The 22,216-nt window shown below is 58.8% G+C and overlaps 7 protein-coding genes across 7 annotated transcripts; 4 read left to right on the top strand and 3 right to left on the bottom strand.

The window, feature by feature from the left end:
• Window positions 1-440: 440 nt before the first annotated feature.
• CcaverHIS019_0509100 (uncharacterized protein) lies at window positions 441-5,157 on the top strand (the record flags this gene model as incomplete). Its single annotated transcript, XM_060602120.1, has 4 exons — window positions 441-554; window positions 605-827; window positions 886-4,592; window positions 4,627-5,157. 4 exons carry the CDS (start codon window positions 441-443, stop codon window positions 5,155-5,157), a joined length of 4,575 nt encoding a protein of 1,524 aa, XP_060458547.1.
• A 512-nt stretch (window positions 5,158-5,669) lies between these two features.
• CcaverHIS019_0509090 (uncharacterized protein) lies at window positions 5,670-6,633 on the bottom strand (the record flags this gene model as incomplete). Its single annotated transcript, XM_060602119.1, has 4 exons — window positions 5,670-5,786; window positions 5,946-6,059; window positions 6,298-6,474; window positions 6,511-6,633. The coding sequence occupies 4 exons, from the start codon at window positions 6,631-6,633 to the stop codon at window positions 5,670-5,672; spliced, it is 531 nt and encodes a 176-aa protein (XP_060458546.1).
• Window positions 6,634-7,468: 835 nt separating this feature from the next.
• CcaverHIS019_0509080 (uncharacterized protein) lies at window positions 7,469-9,001 on the top strand (the record flags this gene model as incomplete). Its single annotated transcript, XM_060602118.1, has 3 exons — window positions 7,469-8,111; window positions 8,165-8,843; window positions 8,875-9,001. 3 exons carry the CDS (start codon window positions 7,469-7,471, stop codon window positions 8,999-9,001), a joined length of 1,449 nt encoding a protein of 482 aa, XP_060458545.1.
• A 399-nt stretch (window positions 9,002-9,400) lies between these two features.
• On the top strand, window positions 9,401-11,316 carry CcaverHIS019_0509070 (uncharacterized protein; the record flags this gene model as incomplete). Its single annotated transcript, XM_060602117.1, has 3 exons — window positions 9,401-9,613; window positions 9,654-9,743; window positions 9,790-11,316. 3 exons carry the CDS (start codon window positions 9,401-9,403, stop codon window positions 11,314-11,316), a joined length of 1,830 nt encoding a protein of 609 aa, XP_060458544.1.
• A 707-nt stretch (window positions 11,317-12,023) lies between these two features.
• Window positions 12,024-14,060, bottom strand: MET13 (uncharacterized protein; the record flags this gene model as incomplete). The annotated part of the gene is made up of 4 exons (XM_060602116.1): window positions 12,024-12,695; window positions 12,743-13,602; window positions 13,732-13,903; window positions 13,974-14,060. 4 exons carry the CDS (start codon window positions 14,058-14,060, stop codon window positions 12,024-12,026), a joined length of 1,791 nt encoding a protein of 596 aa, XP_060458543.1.
• A 2,822-nt stretch (window positions 14,061-16,882) lies between these two features.
• CcaverHIS019_0509050 (uncharacterized protein) lies at window positions 16,883-20,044 on the top strand (the record flags this gene model as incomplete). Its single annotated transcript, XM_060602115.1, has 4 exons — window positions 16,883-17,094; window positions 18,132-18,434; window positions 18,500-19,462; window positions 19,510-20,044. 4 exons carry the CDS (start codon window positions 16,883-16,885, stop codon window positions 20,042-20,044), a joined length of 2,013 nt encoding a protein of 670 aa, XP_060458542.1.
• A 363-nt stretch (window positions 20,045-20,407) lies between these two features.
• Window positions 20,408-21,757, bottom strand: CcaverHIS019_0509040 (uncharacterized protein; the record flags this gene model as incomplete). Its single annotated transcript, XM_060602114.1, has 2 exons — window positions 20,408-20,911; window positions 20,945-21,757. 2 exons carry the CDS (start codon window positions 21,755-21,757, stop codon window positions 20,408-20,410), a joined length of 1,317 nt encoding a protein of 438 aa, XP_060458541.1.
• Window positions 21,758-22,216: the final 459 nt, after the last annotated feature.

Genomic DNA, 22,216 nt, shown 5'->3' with positions numbered 1-22,216 from the left:
GCTGAAATGTCAATTCAAATGACAGTCAAAGAGGCGCGTGATACAAACTACAGGTGATCCGAGCATCATCAACACGTTGGATCTCGTTGATTCATTCACTTCTTCATCTTGGTCTCATCACTCGCAATCACTCATCCTCATCCTCATCCTCTTCCTCTTCCTCATCTATTCTCTCTTCGATTATTCTCTCTACTCCTCCTACATCCTCTTCATTGCTCTTCCTCCAACGCCAACTTTCAAGGTTGCTTGCCCCACCCACCACACCGCACCCTTCCACATTCCCACATTTCCCACCTAGCCACCCACTCTTCCACACACGGCGCACGCTCCTTTCTCACCACCATACTCTCAACCACCACCTGCACTTGTTCGACAAACCCCTCGCTTTCTCTCTGTGATGCTCGACATCTAAATCCAACATCACACTCGTTGTTTCCAACATGAACGGAGAAACAGACAACACAAATCCTAGGCCACAGGATTTATCCTACGCCGACCAGCAGGAACTGCTCGCGTTCGTCGAGAAGCGCAGGTGGTTTGAAGGCAAGCTCGAGGTGAGTCTGGCATTCACCACAATGTCTGAACAATCAGTTGACGCTCCCAGTCTCTAAAGGCCCTAGCGCCCGTATACCCCTTCGTTCACCCGGTCCTCGTACCAGACCCAGGAAGCACGGCAGGCTATGTCCGCGCCGGCGCGGAATCGTCCAAGTGGCGACTACCAAACAAAGCTCAGCTCGCCGCATGGGTCAATGAACGAAACGCGCTCGTCGACGAGGTCGAGCGCTTTGACGATGGCGATATGGAGCGCATGAAGGAGAAGACACGCCGTACGTCTACATGCCACCGTCTTGGCAAACCCGAGATGTCGTTCTGACACCTGCCCAGAAATGACCCGTGTTCCCCTGACGCAACCGTCCACCGATCTTGTCGAGGTCACACTCGACCTAATCCTCCTCATCGACCAACTGCTCGCCGTCCTACGCAATCGTGGGTCGATACTCGAGCTCACGTCCCTCCGCCTGCATTGGGACGACTTGCGTTACGAAGTCCGACGCGAGACTGAGAGCGTTGCAGACGAGATCGACCATGTCGTGGCCGAAGCCCAAGCGTGGCTGCCAGGCGCGGCCACCATACTCCGATGGGAACCACGACGGAGACGCAGCTCGGCACAACTGCCACCTTCGCCCAAGATTCGCCTCTCGTCGTCAGAGCAATCGCTTCCAGAAGACGCAGTGGCTCCCATGACACCGCCCCTTGGATCCACACAGATTCCACGCTCTCCAACCCGAACCCCTTCACCCACAAAGCTTCCGGGATCCCCGTCAAAGCCACACAATGTGCCCCGGTCGGCACTACACATCTCGATCCTCCGCTCACAGTTGGTTGGACTGCAGACGCGGCACCGTAATCTGCAGTATAACCTGGTTAAGCGCAGCGGCGCAATCCTCGACAAGATGATTGACCAAGCTGGCTGCCTCAAGGACCTTGGCGGTGTCGATGGTCCGCTGGAAGAGGACGGCCAGCACGCCATCCCCGATGCTCTGATTGATCTGCAAGAAGAGCTCGAGGCCAGAGCCACAGACATTGGCAACAAGGTGACGTGGTGCACGTCGTTCGAGCAGCAGTGCCGTAAGGGCCATGACCACTTCTCACGGTCGGCACGCGCGGGGAAGGCTGGGTCCGACTTCTTGGTTGAGATCAAGAGTGCTCTGTCTCAGGTCCCCACGAGCAGCAAGCATGCGGCGCTGCAGCAGATGTTCGCCGACGCGAGTTCGGCTCTTCCCCCGCCCTTGGACGCCGAATCGTTACCGATGCCATCGCACCCCGCCTTCCCGGCCAAGGACGACCATAACGAGGCCGTCTTCGCTGCCCTCAACGAGGCGCGCAGCGACGCTGAGGTCGACCTGGACCTGGGCGACAAGATGCTCGCGTACTACGGCCAACTCCTCAGGGCCCGGGAAGCTCTGCAAGCGCAACACGCCAGAGTGCAAATGCTCCGGGAACACCTACAGCAGGCGATTCTGCAGCTTGAGATGGGGTCAGACACGGCTCCCCGACCAACCCTTGGTGGCGTGGCTTCAAACGGGGGCGACCATTCAGAGTGGCTCCGGAACATCGCTTCGTGGACCGACGAGGGCGACATGGCGACGAGAGCTGCCACTGACGCCCACGAGACCACTGTCCTGGCCGTCATGCAGTACCGCAAGGCGCTGTCCAGCGCGTCCATGGCAGTCAAGCCTCACTTGCCGCAGGACGGTGTCCCCGACGACCTGGGCCCACTAGTCGACGACGACTCGCACGACCTCATATCACTTGGTAAGCGATGCGCAGAGCTCGCCAAGCGAATGCGCAGTGATGCCGATGCTGTACCGCTCGTCCTCAGCATTCGGGAGGCGAACGAGGAGATCTCGAACGGGTTAAGCTCTTTGCGATCTGACGTCATCCGTGCAATCAACTTAGCTGCCTGGTCCCCTTGTTCACCATCCTCACTGCCCACTACACTCAATGACGACCTCAGTGCCCTCCAGGAGCGGGCCTCCGAGTTCGACCGCGACATGGGACGACTCCGTGCGATGCCCTTCACATTGGATGCGATTCCTCCCTTAGAATCGACGTTCAAGCAAACTAGAGATAACATGGTCGAAGCGTGTCACGAGCTGGATGTCTTCCAGCGTGTGTCGGCGCAGGCGAAGACAGTCCGAGATTTGCAAGGCGAGGCCAACCGACTCGTCGAGCAACTCGAGGCCGCCGGCAACAGCCTCCCCGAGGCCACTTCCGTTGCATCCGACGCCATCGTTGCCGACCTGCGGGGGCGCGTCACTGAATGGAACGACAGCATCATCCCGAGAGTCGGTCTCGTGTCTGGACAAGAGCCGTCCTCTTCCGCGTGGTCGCCAGATGATGAGCTGAGAGGATCCAGCGGTCCCTTGACACCGCCGTTAACGCCTGTGGACCGCGTGGGGGAGCGCTCGATGTTCATGTCAACCATGCCAGACCTCGTCGCCCTCGACAAACGAGTGCGCAGTGAGGTCAACCACCAGTCGGCCCGCGTCATGGCTTCCATTGCACGGCTCTCGGGTGTGCACGACCGCCTCGCTTACGAGCGCTGGGCGGCTCCTGTGCGCAGCGCAACTCAGTCCTTGGAGGCAGCCAAGGAGCAGCTCCAGACCACTCTCAGCCGCTTGATGGACGAGCTCGGCCACCTCAAGGACGACAACCCGACTTCGCGCCACGAGCATGCCGTGGAGAGCATCCGCACAGGCGCGGAGGCGATCGGCAAACACGCTTCGACCGTCCGCATGCTGGTTACCAAACTCAACGATGTTCTCGGTGCCGACGCATCAGATGGCATAGACATGCGCAAGGCCGCAGACGTCTTCTCATCGGCGGACGTGGCGCGGGAAGCCGCTCTCGGGCAGATCACCAAGGCCGAGAAGTGGCAACGGCAGCTCGAGGACGTTGTCGCGCAGTCGCTCCTGGCGCGCTCTGTCACGCCTGTCAACGTCACCAGCGGCGACATCCCCCGCACTCCCGATCAAGTGGCCAAGAAGGTCCAATCGTTATCCGGCGGCCTCGATGCATTAGACCTGGAGGCCATCGTCCACCCATCGCCTGCCCAGCTTCGTGCCACCCCCAAGCGGCGCCGTCTGCCGAATTCCTCCGAGGCCGAGCAGCTCGCCAAGGCGTTCACCGCGATTGCGGACACTGCGCGGTCCATTGCCCGTGCGCAACCCTACTCGCCTGAACTAAAGATGCTGCTTGACAAGGTTGCGAGTCAGGGGTTCCTGGTTCCGGACCTGAAGGGCTTGGCCAAGGTTTCCGATGCCGCGAACGTGTGCGATGAGGCATTTAGCCGTCTCCTCGACACTGTCGACGCGGGAGCTGGCCGGGAAGCTACGCGGGCAGCTGAAGGCGAAGCGCAAGCTGCATTTGACACTCTTCAAAACCTATCTCTTCCACTACTGGGCGACTCGCGCGTCGCGCTGGAGCGGCGCCGAGTTTCCAACACCTGGAGGGAGTTACGAGTGGTCGCTGAAGAGGACTCGGTGGCGGGCAGCTCCACTGCTGAAAGTTCTGCGACCGCCTCGGAGCGACGAGCTAAGCCTCGTCTGCCCTTAAACCCAGCTCCACGGCGTACCAGGACGAATTCCATGTTCACGAACGGGACCCAAGACTGGGGCACTCCGACGCCGAGCCGTGTGTTATCGGACACGACGCAGGCTCGCGTTAGACGCTCTCGCCCATCGTTAGATAACGTACCGTTCACCCCCAAGACCATGTCGCGTCCACGCAGTAGCCTCCCAACCAGCATCAGCATGCCCAGCAGAACCATTCCCCGAGCCATGACGCCGACCGTGCCAGTTCCATTCAAGCTGTCTACTTCGCGATCCACTAGCCGTCTATCGCGCTCCACAAGTTCGTCTGCCAACCTCGCTAGCCTCGCCGAGGCGCCGACACCCACTCGACCTCGCGCCCGGTTCGGCAGCGAGCCACCGACGTCGGCCTCCGCCACGCGTAAGCCCAAGTTCAAGGCGACGCGCGAGAAGAGCACGCTGGACGCAGCTGTGCAGAACGTCCTCAGGGAATTAGACGTGAGTCGTCCAAGTCGTTCCACACTAACAGTAGCTGAGAGTCCCCATTGTTCCCGCTGGCCGCCTCTCGCCCGACGAGTGGAAGGACGAGTCGGGCCGCTACTGGATCGGTTACGGCGCCCGCGCGCGCATGTGTTTCTGCCGCATCTTAGAGTCCAAGACGGTCATGGTGCGCGTGGGAGGGGGGTGGTGTGAACTCACGCGCTACCTGCTGTCGCACTTTGCCGACGAGATTGAGGCAACTGACTCGTCGTCCGGCTGGAACACGTCCCCGGTGACAGTCACGAGCGCGAGTCTGAAACGCGCCACGTCGTCATTGTCATCTATCGGACCGGGAACCCCTTGCCGCGCGAACTTGCCGGCGCAATCCACCACATCACCTGTAGCCCACGCCACAACGCCGCTGCCCCTTCGTGCGGCGTCGCTATCGCCCGAGAAGAGCCCAGGCCCAGGCTCACCGCTAGTTCCCTTCCAGTTCATGCGCAAAGCGAGCGAAAGCCCAAGCGTCCGTGACAAAGAGCGGGCGGCGCTGCGGCGCACCCTCGAGAACGGCCGGGCGAAATAGCCGACTGCTCGGTTTAGGCAACGGAGTTGCCGTGGACTGGGGTGCCGGCAGTGGAACTGGACGCCATCGACGTAGTGGAAGCGCCAGTACTGTGCACATTACGCGCACAATGTCCTTTCTCTAGACATGTCACACGTTGGTTGATTCAACACTAGCATACTCTGTTGTACAAATACGGTTGATAACACTTGCCAATGTAATATGTCTCCTTCATATAGGCATTAAGTGGAGCGTGCTGATGTTCTAGGGCTGGCCAGGTTAAGGCATGCAATTGTCGGGTATGCGCATATGAGTGCAATCGTGCAATCGTGCAATCGTGCAGGATGAAAGGACTGTGTGATGATGATGTTGGTTGATGATAGATGTTGGGCGTTTGGGCGTTTGTGGCGGAATGGCAAGTCATGGGACCGGTAGAGGAGCGGACCGGGCCGCGCCTGGTCAGTTGTTGCGGGGAGCATTCCGATCCCTGGGGCAGTTTTCCTCAACCCCACTCGGGACTGGCAACTGGCAGCTCATCCACTCGGCGGAGGCGAAGGTGGTAATGGTCCAACCTCGTCCTCGCCGAGATCGCGCAGCACGTCCCGGAACAGTTCGAGTGCCATGACGGCGGGGTCGCCAAGAGCGCTTGCCTTGTGTCAGTCCAAGTCCAGTGATATGGTATGGGGCGGAAACGGAAAGCGGATAACGGAGTGCGAATTCCGTTCCTGCTTTGGGCGCCAATCTTTGGCCTTCTTCCCATTCTTGTCGGCCGCCCTCTGCTAGCGCTGCTCGCTCCGTGGAGGACTCACTGTCATGGCAGTCAACGTGTCGTTTGCCCATGGTGTGCGGTTGCGCAGCCAGCGTTCCCAGGCCTCGGACGCGCGGGGGCCATTGTGCCCGTGCAGATTGCAGATGATGTGCAGCTGGTGTTAGCTTATCGCGCCTGAGCTTATCGCACGCGCACCGCCATGACCTATCGTCTCCACACGCTCCACACATGTTTCCCCACATCACTGGGTCTGTTCTTACCCCAGTCGCGGCACTGGCTGTCGCCATTTACTCCAATTCGTTATAGGCCGGACATTCCGCCCACGTTCCAGACCCAGCCATCCCCCATCGTCCCGCACCCAAACAGCTGCCTTGCGTTGGCCGAGTACTCACCTTGAGACTGTTCAGGTTTTCATTGATGCGACACTGTTGGGCGTCCATGTGAGCGACGAGTTGACTCGCGAACGCGTTCATCCCATTCCGCGCCGCCGCCCCCAACGCCTCAGCAAAGGTTGGGCGTTGACGATGCAGGCGTTCAAAAGGGGCGCGTAGTCTGGCGAGCCGCTTGGCCTTGTTATCAGCGCCCATCAGCGTCATTTGACTTACGCATTTGGCCTCCCACGCCCAATTGCCTAGTGCATGTAGAAAGTCGAGTTGCTCGAGCTCGTCGGGGGTGTAAGCGTCGATTTCGGGGTTGGGATACGCTAGCCCGCAATGGGGACAAGACATGTTTCCTAACGCGACGGTTGGAAGGAAGGGGGAGCGAGGCGATGCGGGTGGAGGTGGAATAGCCCTAAGAGAGGGAGAGGGAGAGGGAGAGGGAGAGGAAGAGGGAGAGGGAGGGATGGGGATGGATAGTGAGAGTACGAGTCGTGGTGGGGTTCGCGTGCGAGGTAGGGGGAGAGGTGGAGCACGAGGTGGGGAAGGGAGGTCGAGGTCGAGGTCGAGGTTACGAGGTTTGGGAGTGTGAGTTGGCGTTGGGGCTGGGCGGGTTCGCTTGAGTGGTCGAAGGGGGCGAGGTGGAGAGGATACCAGGAAGGAAGGGTGTTGGAGTGGGTGGAGGAGCGAGTCCTCGTACTGATGTATAGCCATGATCATTGTGGGATGTTCATGTCGTGATTGAGATTGGGATAGAGATAGAGATAGAGACAAGTATGAGGGGGAAGAATGTCAGAGTCTGAATCAGAACCAGAAGGATGAGTTTCAAGGTCACAGGATGAACAACCAAATACTATTCCAACTGTGATTGATTGATTGATTAGGATTGGAATGCATTGATCCCCTCTTCCCCTCTCTCCGGTTAATCGGGTAACAGACAAAATGACAAAAATCATCAGTTCGGTGGCAAAAATACCTCCATTTTCGGTTGGTGACCCCCGAACGCCCCGATCGACACTCGGAGTCCCCACATTCAACAAAATTGGCCGACCATCAAAAAAGTCGGCGTTTACCTCCAGCCGACCCAGCCGAGTCAGTTGACTCAACCATCCATCAACCACTCGTTTCCTCCTCAACACTAGCACTAGACATTGCATTGTACACTCACTCTACTCACCCATTAACAATGCCGCCAAAGCCAACCACCATCCCACGACTAACCCGTTCCTCCGCCCGTGCAGCGTCTGGAGTCTCCACACCCTCTACTTCTACCTCCACCGCCGCCCCTATCGCAGCTGCGGAAGCTGTCGAGGAAACAACAGCTCCACCCCCCAAGAAGCGCAGAACGACCAAGAAGGCTCCCGCCCCTCCTCCTCCTCGCGATCCTTCGGCGCCACGTCCCACCCCACCGCCCTTCCATCTTCCAGATGCAATCGCCCACCTCACCACCGTCGATAGGCGCTTCACACCTCTCTTCGAACGCATTCCCTGCCGGCCCTTTGTCGAGGCCGCCGCCTTACAGCCCGCTGCCGGTGCGGCTGTCACTGTAGCTGCTGATACTGCAGGAGGAGTAGACCATGGTCCAAAGGAACTTGTCCAAACCACCCTCGACCCATTCCGTACCCTCGTCACAAGCATTATTGGGCAACAAGTGTCCTGGAAGGCCGCAAAGACTATTACCAAGAGATTCGTGGAAATGTTCTGCGGACCGGTAGACGAGGTCGAGAACCATAAGAACGAGGGACCGTTTCCAACCGCCGAACAGGTCGCAAAGGCAGAAGTCCTCACCCTCAAAATCACGGGGTGTAGCATGCGCAAGGCTGAATACAGTGAGTCGGGTGAGGGCAAGCCAAGGAGATGGAATGTAAATTGATAGACCCAGTCATCGGCCTCGCGCAGGACTTTGTGGCCGGCCGCCTGACCGACGACCTCCTCATCAATGGTACCGATACCGAAGTGGCTGAGGCTCTCATCGCAGTACGTGGAATCGGACGCTGGACGGTCGATATGTTCCTCATCTTCACTCTGCGGCGGCCTGATATCCTTCCTGTTGGCGACCTGGGCGTCCAAAAGGGCCTGTTACGCTGGGCGCTCGCCGCCCATAATGCCCTCCCACCGCCCACACCCAAGACTCCTAAGACTCCTAAGACGCCCAAGACACCAAAGAAGTCGGCGAGTGCAACTCCCTTAGACCCGCCCACGCCTACGCCCAAGGCAGAGACCACCCCAACCAACGACACCAAAGTCAAATCGGAGACTAGACCCTTAGGTCCTAGCGACTCAACCGCCACCCTCCTCAACGATGTACCCTCGACACCGGTCAAGGGCTCGTTCCAGACACTCCTGACACTCCAGACTCCGTCCAAGTTCCCCTCGACACCTGGTCCGCCGCCCGCCACCCCAAACGAGAAAACAAATCCCGAGTTACCGCGAACACAGTCCGACTCGATCTTCGCCAACCCGGACGACTGGACGGACCACTGCGCACATCGCGCAGCACCACTTCCCGACGGCCTTACGGTTGCTACTCTCCGGGCAAGGCTGGCAGGCAAGAAGGCCAAGTACGTCTCGCAAAGGTGTAGCTGACAGCAGGGGAGGCGTTTACCTTCTCCCAGAGGAAATGGAGGCGCTGACACACGCGTGGCGCCCGTACCGCTCCCTAGGGGTGTATTATACCTGGACCATGTGCGGCGAGACGCCCGACACAAGTGCGCCGTAGTCGTCGCCGTTTCATCTGCATTGTTGTATCGATATATTAATCACGGTTGTTCCTGTTCTTTGGTTCTTGTCCCAGGCTGCCCAGGCCCAGGAACGTAATTAAGGTCATGGGGTTGTAATGGAAATTTCCAACTCCATTACAATTTCCACGTGCAACCCACGATGCCACATTGTGTTTCTCCGCAATTGCCGTCAAGGCCTGCAGCGGTGGACTTTTGCGCTCACCATTGTCCTCGCCGTCGCCGCCGTAGCACCCAGCAACCACCGTCTGCGCCGCCACTCCGCAGACACCAAAAGGCCACTCCGCAGCACTCGCGTACGGTCCCTTTCCTTGCCCTTTCCCCTCGACCCGTTTTCTCCCCCCTTCCCCCCCTCCCCCCGCATCTCCCAACCAGCCACAATGGCCGACCCAACCGCGTTCTACGAGCCCGAGGAGGACGAGCTCCTCTCGTCGCTCGCCGTTCCCCAATACGGCGGCGAGCAGGGCTACACCAACGAGGAGAGCTACCGGCGCCTCCAGGAGCTCGAGCAGCACACGTACGCCCAGCAGCTCGCGGCTGCCGAGAAGGACCAGGCGCAGGCGCTCGAGGCGATTCCCGAGGACGTCAAGCGCGTACGTTTGCATCGACGCGTCTCGATTAGGCTGACCGCAGTTCCTCGTGCTCTTCCACCAGGCCATCCTTGAGAACGACCTGCCCACCATCACCAACATGTACGAGAGCGGGTGGAACAAGCTCACTCAGGTGAGTAGCACTAGGACTAGGAGGTGGAGCTTGAAGCTGATCCCAGGCGTACTACCAGCACGCCGAGTGGCCCGAGGCCGAGCTCATTGCTCCCCTTGTCCAGAACGACCAGGTGTTCCTGACGCTCTACCGCGAGCTCTACTTCCGCCACGTTTATGCGCGTCTCCAGCCGACCATTGACGACCGTTTCCAGTCGTACGAGAACATCTGCGAGCTGTTCAACTACTTGTTGAACTCTGACGGACCGGTTCCCCTCGACCTGCCGATCCAGTGGCTGTGGGACATGCTCGACGAGTTTGTGTACCAGTTCCAGTCGTTTGCTCAGTGGCGTGCCAACGCAAAGGCCAAGAACGAGGACGAGCTCGACATGCTCGCAGAGGCGAGCCAGATCTGGTCGTGCTACTCTGTCCTGAACGTTCTCTACTCGCTGGTTCAAAAGTCGCAGATCAACGAGCAGCTCCAGGCCGAAAAGGCCGGCAAGAGCGCCGACGAGGTCGCCGACATTGCGGGCGAGTACGGTTCCAAGCCGCTCTACCGCAACCTGGGTTACTTCTCCCTCATCTGCCTGCTGCGCGTGCACGTTCTCCTTGGTGACCCGACGCTCGCTCTCCAGACGATGGAGAATGTCGAGCTCTCGAGCTCGGCCTTCCTCACCCGTATCACGGCGTGCCACGTCACGACCTACTACCACGTCGGATGCGCGTACATGGCTCTGGGCCGGTGGCCCGACGCCGTCAAGACGTTTATCAACGTCCTCATCTTCTTCCTGCGTATGAAGCAGTACCACACCAGGAGTTACCAGTACGGCTCAATCACCAAGACGAGCGAGCGCATGTACGCGCTCCTTGCCATCTGCACGACCCTCTCGCCCGGCCCGACCGACGACAGCATCATGTCCAACGTCAAGGAGCATTATGGCGACCAGCTCCAGGTGCTCCAGCGTGGTGGTGACGAGGCTCTCGAGGTGTACAAGGAGCTCTTCCTCCAGGCTTGCCCCAAGTACCTGTCGGTCAACCCTCCTCCGTACGAGGACCAGGACGCGCTGCAGGAGTGGATGGCTGCCCCTCCTCCCGACGCGACCCAGCGCCACCTCGACCTGTTCCTCTCGGACGTGATCTCGGTCCGTGGCGTCTCCAACGTCCGCAACCTCCTCAAGCTGTACACGTCGATTGATGCGGCCAAGCTCGCAGCCTTCCTCGAGACGGGTGGCGACGCCGAGGAGGAGGAGGTCCTCGAGCAGCTCATGGTCCTCAAGGCCGCGTCGCGCACGTACGGCAAGCACGCTGGTGGCGGCTCGCTTCTCGACGGTGACCGCATCGTCACCAACAACCTCGACTTTACCGTTGACGGCGCAATGGTCCACGTCGAGGAGACGACTGCTCACCGCCGCTATGCCGGCTTCTTTATCCGTAACGCAGAGCACGCACAGCGCGTGTTCAACACTATCCGCGCAGCCCCGCTTCCCTCCCCCCGTCGCAAGGAGGACGAGGCCAAGAAGGACGCCGTAAAGCCAGAGCAGCGGAAACCCCAGGCTTGGGCACCCAAGTCGCGTCAGGTGCGCGTAGCCGCTTAAGCGCGCGATTCTTGGCGCCCGCGTTGCGTAGTGCGCGGGCTGGTGGTTCGTGCCGAGCCCGGGGCGGTAGGCGCACCGGGATAGAGTAGCTGTGACATATGCATACATCCGCAAACGAACATAGTAGGATGGGTGGCGCGAGAGGGCATGGTCGTTGTCGGGTGATGCACAACTAGTCAGCAGAGGATTTAGAGATCGGGAACGTCAGTCAGAACTGGGGTACTCCTCAAACACCCGCAGAGCGGGGATCAACGCGTCCTCTCAGCACAGCACCAGGTTAAGACACAACTAAGACTCAACTCGTCCTCCACATCAGCACCACGTCCTAGTCTCAATCAATGCATGTAGTATCTTGCGTATGTTGCCTTTGCGAGGAGTTGAACCTCTCCTGTACGACCTCTGCGCGGCATGCCGCGGGGCCGGGGGTATCCTTGCGGGTGGGTATAATGTGAGAGGTATGGGTTGAGCCGGGTACTGGCCGGGTTGAACGGCTCGTCCGTTGAGGACGATACAACGAATACGTATATGTGTGTGCGGATGAGGGAGACTGTGGGGTTGGATCCACAGATGATTTCTCACGCCGCGGCGGGGGTTGGATCCGTGCCGCGCGTGCGTTATATTGAGACTGAGACTATGATACAGCAGGGTTGGATCTGCAGCTAGGTTTCTTGGTGATGCGGGGTTGGATCCGCTGTTCTATGTGGCGCTTAGGCGCCGTTCGTCATCGGCTGGTCGAGGAGAAAAGGCTCAAATATGGCCATGCCGTCTTTGAAGTCGTTGGCGACAATGTTGACGAGGTAGCTCGTGTCCATAATGTTGCGGATGAGGGCGCGCGACGGCGAGTCCTCGGGGTATAAGTTGGCCCACTGACAGCCGAGCTCGAACGCCTCGTCCTTCCACGCAATGAAGGAGACGGCCTCGACAATGGTCGGCTGGATAATCTCCTTGCCGGGGAAGACACCCCAGGTGACGGCGTTGGGGCCCTCCGAGTGAGTGTTCGTGCGCAGGTCGCCCTGCTTGTTGACGGCGTAGTAGGTGATGCGCGTGTCCTTCTCGATGCGGCGGATGAGCGAGCTGAGAAGCTCTGGCTTGACGAAGAACTCGAGGTACGCCTTCTGGTACACGTATCCGCCGGTAGGACCCCAACCGTGCACTTTGTCGTCCGAGCGCGCACCGTCGACGGCCGGCTGCGAATTGATCGTCAGATAGCCGCGCTCGTTCATCTTCGCGAGCTGCTCGGTGATCACCGACGTCTCGGACGACGCGCCGTTCTGCGACCAGGGGAGCTTCTTGACTTCGCCACGGCAGAACTTGGAAAACAGGCTGTTGACCTCGGCGCGGGTCTGGGGAGAGCCCCAGAGCTCGAGCGCTTCCTTAGCCTGTTTGACGTTAGCCTAGTTTGGCAGCGAAATGCAGAGTGACTCACGTTGGTGCCGATAGCGACAGGATAACCGTCGAGGTCACCGTAAGCGGGAGAGCGCGAGTCACCCCAACGACCGTTAGGGAACTCGTCCCAGTCGCTGGTGCGCGAAAGGTATGACTGCACACGGTTGGCCCAGAAGATAGGGCGGATTGTCTCGGAACGACGCGAAGGAGTGAGAGATGGGCGCCAGGGGAGAGGCATGACCTGCTCGCGGCGAGGTGTCATGTCGAGCTCCTCGAGAAGCATGCGAGCGCCCTTCTCGAGGTTGAGGGTGTAAACGTGGAGACCCTTAATACCAGCCTCCTGGTTGTCGAGAAGCGCGCGGCACATCTCGGCCACGAGCTTGGTGCCTCTAGCACGCACCTGCTCGTCGTCGCCCTGTACAGGAAGGAGGACATCGTACCACTCGGGGGGCACGACAATGCTCTCGCGCTTAACCCAGGTCTGGAACTTTTGCCAGTTCTGGATGGGCATGATGCCGGGCACAATGGGCACGGTGATACCGTACGAACGCACGTCCTTGACCCACTGGAAGAACAGGTTGACGTCGTAGAACATCTGCGTGAAGATGAAGTCGGCGCCCGCGTCCACCTTCTCCTTGAGCCACAGCATCTCCTGGTGCTTGCCCTCAGGAGTGAGGGGCGTCTCGGGGTGGCCCTGAGGGAAGCCAGCGACAGCAACGCAGAAGTCGTTCGGGTAGTGCTTGTGGATGTAGCGGACGAGGTCGATGGCGTACATGAAGCCGCCGGGCGTGGGCTTCCAGACGTCGGAGCCAGCAACGGGGTCGCCGCGCATGGCGAGGATGTTCTGGCATCCGGCAGCCTTGGCCTGCTTGAGCGCCCACTCGACCTTCTCCTTGGGCACTGCGACGTTAGTACACATCTCAGAGAAGCACACTCGGGTGGAGCGGCTGTTGCAAGGCAAGGAAAGAGATACCCAGCAGCCCAACAGCCGCAATGACTCCGGCGTGGGAATGATCCGTCATCACTCACTCTCGGTACATGTGAGGTGCATGCAGGTCTCGATGCCAAGGGTTCCCTGGCACACCTCGACGAGCGACGAGGTCAGGTCGGCATTCTTGCCGCCAGCACCCCAGGTAATGTCGATAAACTCGGGTCCGAGGTTGCGCATACGCTCGATACGGTCAAAGAGGTTCTGGAGACCCTATACGTCAGCCAACTTGGAACCCAGCTCCACGTCTCAGCTCGTTATTCGGCGGCCGACTTGGACATACCTGCGCAGTACGCGGGGGGAAGTACTCAAAGCTCCAGAACGGGCGGCCCTCGCGCTCGGCGGCGAGGAGCTTGTCCGTGATCTTCATGGTGGAATGGGTAATGAGAGTCTGGGTTGGTTCGGCGGTTTAGGGAGAAACGTGGGTGTGGGTGGCTAGGGCCTCGGGGTGGAGGAAAGCGGGGGTGGGGACGTGTCAGTCGTGGGTTGTTTCCAACTTTTGGCGTAGACTTTTGGCGTTTGCAGATACAGAGAGAGCGTGCGGCCGAGACGGAACTCTAAGACAGCAGCAAGACGATAGAGAGAAGGTGGAGAAAGTGAAAGAGAGAAGATGTGTACTGAAGCTAGAATTGTGACGCGTGGGCTTGAAAGAGGGGTTTCACGAGGTTGACGGGCTCACCAACAAGGAACGACAGGTACAGAAACTAAACTCTGAGAGAATGACCACTCAATGCCCAGGGTGAATGTCCGAATTTGTTCGTATTAAGTAGCCGTATCCCCCTTTATCACACTAATCAAAAACGGCGCACATCATATTGCGACTCGATAAATCCACACTCCTGGTTGGGTACATGGTTTGGTTGACATGACCGGTTTTTGAGCACAGGGCTAACGTACGAGTCTGAAAGACACGTGCAAGTAGAACCACGTGCATTTGATCCCGCCCTTTGCATGGCGTGGAATTAATTCATGTGGGTGTACCTGTTAATATTGCAGAGTCGGGTTTGAAGCGACCGCATTTCCGACGTGTCGGAGTAACGAGTCCGTGCACGCAGACTGTACTTGAATGTGGCAAAAATCCGGAGAAAGAGAACAAATCGACCCTCAATTCCTCAACCAAATGTGGCGCAATACCAACGCAAACGACAGGTACCCCGGGGGTCTGTGCGGAGCCTGCCACACTGGTTCCAAGGTGCGAGGGAGCCGAGACCAACGCCACTCCTGCCCATACATACCTGCCCAACACACCCTGCTGACAGTCCGCGAGTGTGCGATTCGCCACAGACAAGCCCTTGTAGCCACGACGACACGGCAGTGCTCTCTACTGACCGCCTCTGTCCCTTTGAGTTGGTCACTTTTAATGCTGGTGTTTGCTGCCCACCATGTTCTCCAGGTTACGCGACCACTGCCGTCTCGGCGATCTCGATTTTGACCCAGTTGTTGTAGGTTGCCATCATGTCACAAGTCACCACTGCTGCGAGGATTCGTGCGCTTTGCGCACTTTTCTAGGCACACCATGCGTAAGAGGGCGCTGATATGCGGTTGCTGATCTAATCTCTGAACATTGTATTCAGCAGAATCACGTTCCGGAGAAATGAGCTAGGCGGTGCAAGCATTACCCTTCAGGCACCATGCGCAGTCGCATGTTATTGGGAGACGGCTCTGCTCTCCCTCTCTACTCCTCTGTAGTTAGCTACTCTCAACAGTCCAGGGAGTGGGTGGGGTTGACCGGAGCAACCCCTCAAGAAGTGACTTTGAGGAGGAGCCAGCCGCTTGATCCGCTGAATGAGGAAGAAAACCGAAGGAGGACCAAGGACATGGGGTCAGGTACATGATAAGGGGCACAGGGACAAGGAACATTGTCATCAGACTTTGTAATGGACATTCAAGCCGAAGAAGCCCTAGATCAAGGGCTTCAGAGTTCATCTGGGGGCAAAGGAAAGGGAAGAGAGGAAGAAAAGTTAGGGTAGGCCAGGGGATGAAGGTGGTTTGCGTCAACCAACGGTGGCAAACCTTTGCTAACTGGATAACCCCAGTTCTCAAACGTTGGCTGTAAACGTGGCAGAGACATCCAAAGTTTCCAATCATTAACCATTCTGTAGCAAAACCTGGCATCTGACCCAATTGAGCACGAGTGACGACTAGAACATAGTGTCAGCAAGACGTTGAGTGTACCCACACGTCTGTCGTCATTTTCGGCATGTTAGGCCCAGGAACCAAGGATCAAGGAACCCAAAGTCGGGCGACTCCGCCGTGGAGCCACTGACACCCACTCATTCTGACCTACACTCCACATTCAGTCCCCCCACTTTATGAGTATAACGTTCATCACTAACCACTCACAAATCTCTTCCTTCCCAGCACTCCCGTCCCAATCCAACATCTCCACCATCCCGTAGATTGTCCTTCATTAAAACACACCACCTACATTGAAAACACTGAGCGCGCCAACTCTCAGCCATCAGGCGAAAGGCGCTTGGATCACATCGCAAGCTTGTTGTTTGTTGACACCTGGGACTTGCCTGCGACTACCCGTGCGTGGTGCGCCTTGTGCCCTCATCACCTTGTGCAGTGTCCCTCTGGACCTTTTTGCCCCTTAGAGGTTAGGGGTCTCTGGCGAAGTTTGAACCAAACCCGACACGACTGCCAAGCCACCACCTGGCCACTACCTGGCCACCGCCTGACCACCATCCAGGAGCTCCAGAAGGAGGACTCGTAATTGAACCTTTTGGATCCATCGGTTTGAGACTGAGATTTCGCCATTCGCCAACCACAATCCAGTCATTCACCAGCGACAAACTCCACCACCACCCAACCCCAACAGCCAGCAAGCAGTCAGCAGTCCAACCAGGCAGCAGACCCACAGGATCACAGGTCCAGGCTGCTCCTACCAACCCACACACAACAAGTCACCCACCACCATCACCTCATCAGCACAACGGCTGTACCCAATCCAGCACATACGCCGAGCTGCCTAGCCCACCTTGGTCAGCTACCTGCGCCCAGCCCTTTCATCGACATCGACTGGTCGTTTCCAACGCCCCGCTCCATCCGATCTCGCCAAACCAGTGCGCACAGTAACGGCTTCCAACCGAGTTTCACCACTCGCAGCCAAACCCCTCTTCATTACGTCCCATCCTTGATCCATCCGCCAAAATCGTCGACCATATCACTCTTCCATCCTCTTGCGGCATGCCCACCACCCCGATCTCGCCGGTCGGGCGGTCAGGACCATTCCGCCGCTCTGGTGGGGGTCCCCCGCCCAGTGCGTCGAGCCGCTATGCGGAGCTCGAGACAGAGGACGGGGCGCTCGTCATGGGCGGCAACCGTGACTCTGAGGTTACTGGACTCGTCTCCGGTGGACGTGAGATGGGCGTGACCCGTCCAAAGCGCAGGTTGTCTAGGTGAGTACGCTTGCAAGGTCGTTGAGAAAGTGTGCTTGCTTGTGGGTTTGCCTTTGGCTCGAAACGCGAAGAGGGCGCTTGTTGTTGTTGGGCAATGATAGGCTGAGAGAGGTCTCAAGGCCTGGAAGGATGGTGGGCTGGTTGTGTGATTTGATGGTTGGTTGGTTGATTGGAGGGCATAAACGAAGGGCGGATTGTGAATCAGGGCATGACAGACCAGGGGGGAGGAAGAAGAAGACGGTCGAATGAGCAGTGGTAAACGCGACCACATTGACCAACAATACGTTACACCCAATGTGCACATGCACCCAAAGTTGGTCACCCCATTCACCACCTTCCTCCTTGCCCTCTCTACCAGATGCATCCCAGCTAGCTGCATACTACTGTATGGAGCATGCAGCTACCCACAATCCAACACTTTCATCCCCTCTCTTTCCTATATCACTCTCGTCTCTTGCTTTGTATCCCTTTTTACTGTCCACCAACTTTACATTCCACTTCACTCCTGTCTCGCCTTCACCACCATTCTTGTCTTCCCTATTACCTCTGGAAATGTCACAAGACACCGACAACAACGAGTGGGTCTTGTTGTTGTCGCGTCCTCACCCACAACACGCGTCTTGAGAGGCACAAGAGTGCGGAGAGTGGTCTGTGCGCCTCATTCCTTCCGCACAGACGCGTCGAAACGCGCCTGACGCCTCGAGGACACGACACAAGGCCCGAGATGGCCAGGAGACGGTCACAGGACGATGCCAGGTCCTAGGACCATATTCATCCATGCGCTCCATGCACTGCCAATACCATGGGCCGCAAACCCTCTTCCCTCTCCCTCTTCCCTCTCCCTCTTCCCCCTCCCCCCCCCTCTCACTCTCTCCATCTCCACCGCGCGCTCGAACCCACTCTGTTTTCTTGTATCCCTGCACCGCCAGCCCTCTTAATCTCACCGGCCTCGCATCTGGCTCTTCTTCCCAACCTTTCAGCCCACACCACACTTTCTCAAAAGCGACCTTGCCAGTGTGCGACGCTCACTGACATAGCCTTCCTTCATTGCCTACCTCACCCCTTCTTTCCAACACGTCGTCCCTTCACGAATACAGGGCGCTGAGCGCTACCTCGTCTCCACCGGCCTCGCCCGGAGGCGCTGCAGCTTACGGCACTCCTTCCCTGGAAGCGATCGCGCAGGCGCACAACAACAACGCGCCCAATATCCCCGCTCTCGCTCGACTAGCACCGACTGTGCGGGTCGACGAGAAAGCGGCCGCGTATGCACCGGCGACCACGCCGGCGTCGCGTGATCAAGGACCACCCAAGCTCTTTGGCATCGAGCTCAAGTGGATTTCGTGAGTGCAACTGCGCTGCCTGGAATGGCACCCACTTTGCTATTACGGAATACTAATCGGATCAGCCTTATCACCCTCGCGCTTCAAAATGCATTCCTCACGATTATCATGCACTACTCGCGGATAGCCACGGCTCCCAACAAGACGTACTCTGCGGCAGCAGCGGTCTTGTTCAACGAGCTGCTGAAGGGCGCAATCTCGACACTGGTTGCGCTCAAGCGTATCGACAATGACATGTCGGCGCAGGCAATGCAGAAAGAGTCACGGTCCCGCCCTGTGCAGACAGGTTTTACCATGTTCAACGCTAGCCGCCTTGGAGTACTGCGTCGCTCGGTCCTGTCGGCTGATTGCTACAAGCTTGCCGTCCCCGCTATCCTGTACGTCATCCAGAACAACCTTCAATATGTCGCCGCTTCCAACCTCGACGTCGCAACCTTCCAGGTCACGTACCAGATGAAGATCCTCACGACCGCGTTTTTCTCCGTCCTAATGCTTGGCAAGCGACTGAGCCGTGCCAAGTGGTGTGCGCTGGTCATGCTCGCCCTCGGCGTCGGCATCGTGCAGCTGCAATCGACCACCGCCCCTGGACATGCGGCACGTGCCTCATCCCACAGCAAGCACTCGCTGCGCGACGAGATCCCCGAGGCTGAGGGGCTTGTCAAGCGCGCTGTCGACGTTGCCACCGCCACACTGCCCGCCACTATGCGTCCTTTCCGCGGTTTCGTTGCGGTCACCATGGCGTGCCTGACGTCTGGTCTCGCAGGAGTCTACTTTGAGCTCTTACTCAAGTCGGGCACGAGCTCGGGCACGCCTGACCTCTGGGTCCGCAACACCCAGCTGTCGCTGTTCTCGCTCGTCCCCGCTCTCGTCCCAATCCTCTTCACCGGCCACTCGCCTGACATGTCGTGGTTTAGCAACGTTGCCTCCAAGTTTGCAAACTTCAACGGCTGGGCGATTGGCACAGTACTCACCCAGACTTTTGGTGGTTTGATCACAGCTATCGTTATTCGATACAGCGACAACATCATGTGAGTTGACCTGCAGTAGAGTTGGGTTCTCTCGCTAACATGTGCAGGAAGGGCTTTGCTACGTCATTATCCATCATCATCTCGTTCCTCGCTTCGGTGGCTCTGTTCAACTACCCTATCACCTTCTCCTTCGTTGCCGGTGCTTGCGTCGTGCTTGCCGCCACGTTCTTGTACAACTCGCCTTCGATTCCCGACGCCCCGCCCACGCGCACGACCATGGCTGTCGCCCCAGGCTCGCCGATCCCGACCAGTGCCCCGATCCTCGGCGAGCCGCAGCCCCCATCGCGTACCTCGAGCGTCATCAACCTTCTCGCTGGTCTCGGCTCTCGCCCAGGCTCGCGCCGCGCTAGCGGTTCGGAAGCGCCTCGACCTTTCATCCCGGTGCCGCCGCTCTCTCGCGCAGGCTCGTACACGGGCACACCAGGCGGCACGCCGTTCACGCACTCTGCGCAAAACTCCCATACCCAATTGAACGAGTTTGGCCGGATGTCGCCTGGTCCTTCGCCGACCAAGCCATCGCCGACCAAGTCGACGAGCGGTAAAGTCCGGCCCCAGCTTTCCCTCGACACAACCTCCCTCTAATCGGGTCTAGACTTAGACAACAGGCTCTGGGAGTACTATGTCCGGCGCCCTGGGCCCCCATTACCCATTGCAGATTCCGGGACGCGGCGCGGCTGGCGCGCCGCCGGGCAGACTATGCCATCTATCAGCCACCATGGCTTAATATGTGAAACTTGATGCATGACGTCTGTACGATGATCGCGCTATGAATGAGCGGTGGGCGCAAGGTTGGACGTCCATGCAATGCGCGTTTCATCGCGATGTTCGTCTTTTTAGATAAGCTCAGCTGGGTGTCGACGAGCTCATGTCGACACACGCACTTGGAATGGTTGGGGCCTGTTGTTTATGCCCCGGCTGCTCACGATGCGTCACTATGCCACCACCCTACCAGCCGTTGTCGGATATGCCATGGGACATACGCTGTGTTTGATCAGTGACGCCGTACGGTTTGGAAGGAGGTTGGCGCTGGTGGCGTGGAGGGGTATCTCTGGGCCGCTGGCGAGCGGCGCGCGGCATCTTGGGAGGGGCCGGGTTTAAAATAGTCTTCGGCTCAGCAGGGCGCGAGTAAGTTGAATGGACTTTCGCGTCGGTGGGAACTGTGTGGGCGCCGGGAGCGATGTCCTCCAGATCACCGTTCTGACCGGTATGGATTGAGATGTTGACGCTGGATATCGTCCCCCTGCGTGTGACGGAGGGATGAGGTGCGTACGATGTGCGAGTCGTGAGTTTGCCGAGGGACGGGAGTTCTCCTCCGGCCGCAACGGTCGCGATACGCTGGCGGGCATTGTGCCAGTCGTAGGCCTGCTCGTAAGGATCCCAGACCAACGAGTCCATCCAGGTCTTGCCCGGCTGTGCGAGCCAGTGTGGAGGTAGGCCGAGTGGGAGATGCTGAGTGAGCTACCGAACAGCCGACTAACTCACATCGTGCGTAAACTCCATCACCGAGACGATGCTGTCCGCAAAGATGCGACCGTAGAATAGAACCTCACTGCTCGCGTTGACACCGAAAAGCGACCGCTCGACTGCCTCTTTCGCGTTGTTAGTCATACGGCCCTGAGTAGCGGTGCCGATATTCTTCCGCTTGCAGTCAAGGAGGGTGGCGTAAGGGTCGAGCACGACTTCGCCAGCCGCGCCGCGAGCAGGAGTGAGCAGAGCTTTGGGTTGCATTGCTATGACGGCGATGTGCACGCTCTCGCCGGGGACCTGGGCAAGCCGGCGCGCCACTTCCCATACCGCCCAGCCCGGATCTCGGCTCGCTGAGATCCACGGGCTGAGCCCGTCCGCGCCGACCTGCATCTCGTCCCATGGGACATCAAAGGTCGCCTGGACGCGCTTGTTCGTGTGGTCGATGATCGTCTGCCGGAGGTAGAACCCATCCGTCCAGTTTGCCCACGGGGTGTACGAGGAGCGGGAGGCTTTCGGTGATGTGAGGTCAGGCATAGGGGACTCGGGGAAAGGGGCGCGGGGGGCGGAAGCCGCTGGCGCCAACACGAGAGTTGGGAGTGCGAGAAAGGCAGTTGACGTGGAGCCAGTTGACGGTACCAACTTGGGGGGCGGGCGAGGAAGCGGGCGACGCGGACGTGAGGGAAGATTGCCAGTCGCCGGCGCAGGAGGCACAGGTCCTTCCGACAGAGCTACCAGTTCCGACACTACGGCTACGGGCAGTTGAGGTAACGTAGGGTTCGATGCCGCAGGGCGCGGAGGAACGTTCGGAGTGGATGCTACAGGGCGCATTGGAAAGCTGGGATCCACCAGCCGCTGACGACCTGAGGACGCCGCCTCACCTCGAGGAAGGTGCGGAGCTGGCCTCGGATCCGGCGTGACCGACTTGGAGATGAGAGCGTCGGCGTAAGCGGTGGGCGTGAGGGCCCCGAGATGATGGTTTAGCGAAGAGAACCCGCTCGTCTCCCCTTCGCCAGTCCAGTTGAGGCGGCACGCGCTCGATTGGGAGTAGACCCGGAGGACGACCCGGCCAGCCTTCGCCTCAACCTCTAGGTGCTCTAGGGTCGTGCACTGGGTCTGATAATCACTGGAACTCGTGCGATGAGGTGTTAGGTCTGTGTCAGGCATGGCATGGGGGTGAGCGGGTGTGAGGAGAGAGGGTGTATGGGTGAGTGCGACCCGAGAGGGTTAGGATGATGGAGGTTAGATGCGAGGAGGGTGGGTAACAAAAGGGATGGAGTGGGGGATTGG

The sequence above is a fragment of the Cutaneotrichosporon cavernicola genome (genome assembly GCF_030864355.1).
Source record: "Cutaneotrichosporon cavernicola HIS019 DNA, chromosome: 5".
Lineage (NCBI taxonomy): Eukaryota > Fungi > Basidiomycota > Tremellomycetes > Trichosporonales > Trichosporonaceae > Cutaneotrichosporon > Cutaneotrichosporon cavernicola.
This window is presented reverse-complemented; position numbering and strand designations above follow the sequence as displayed.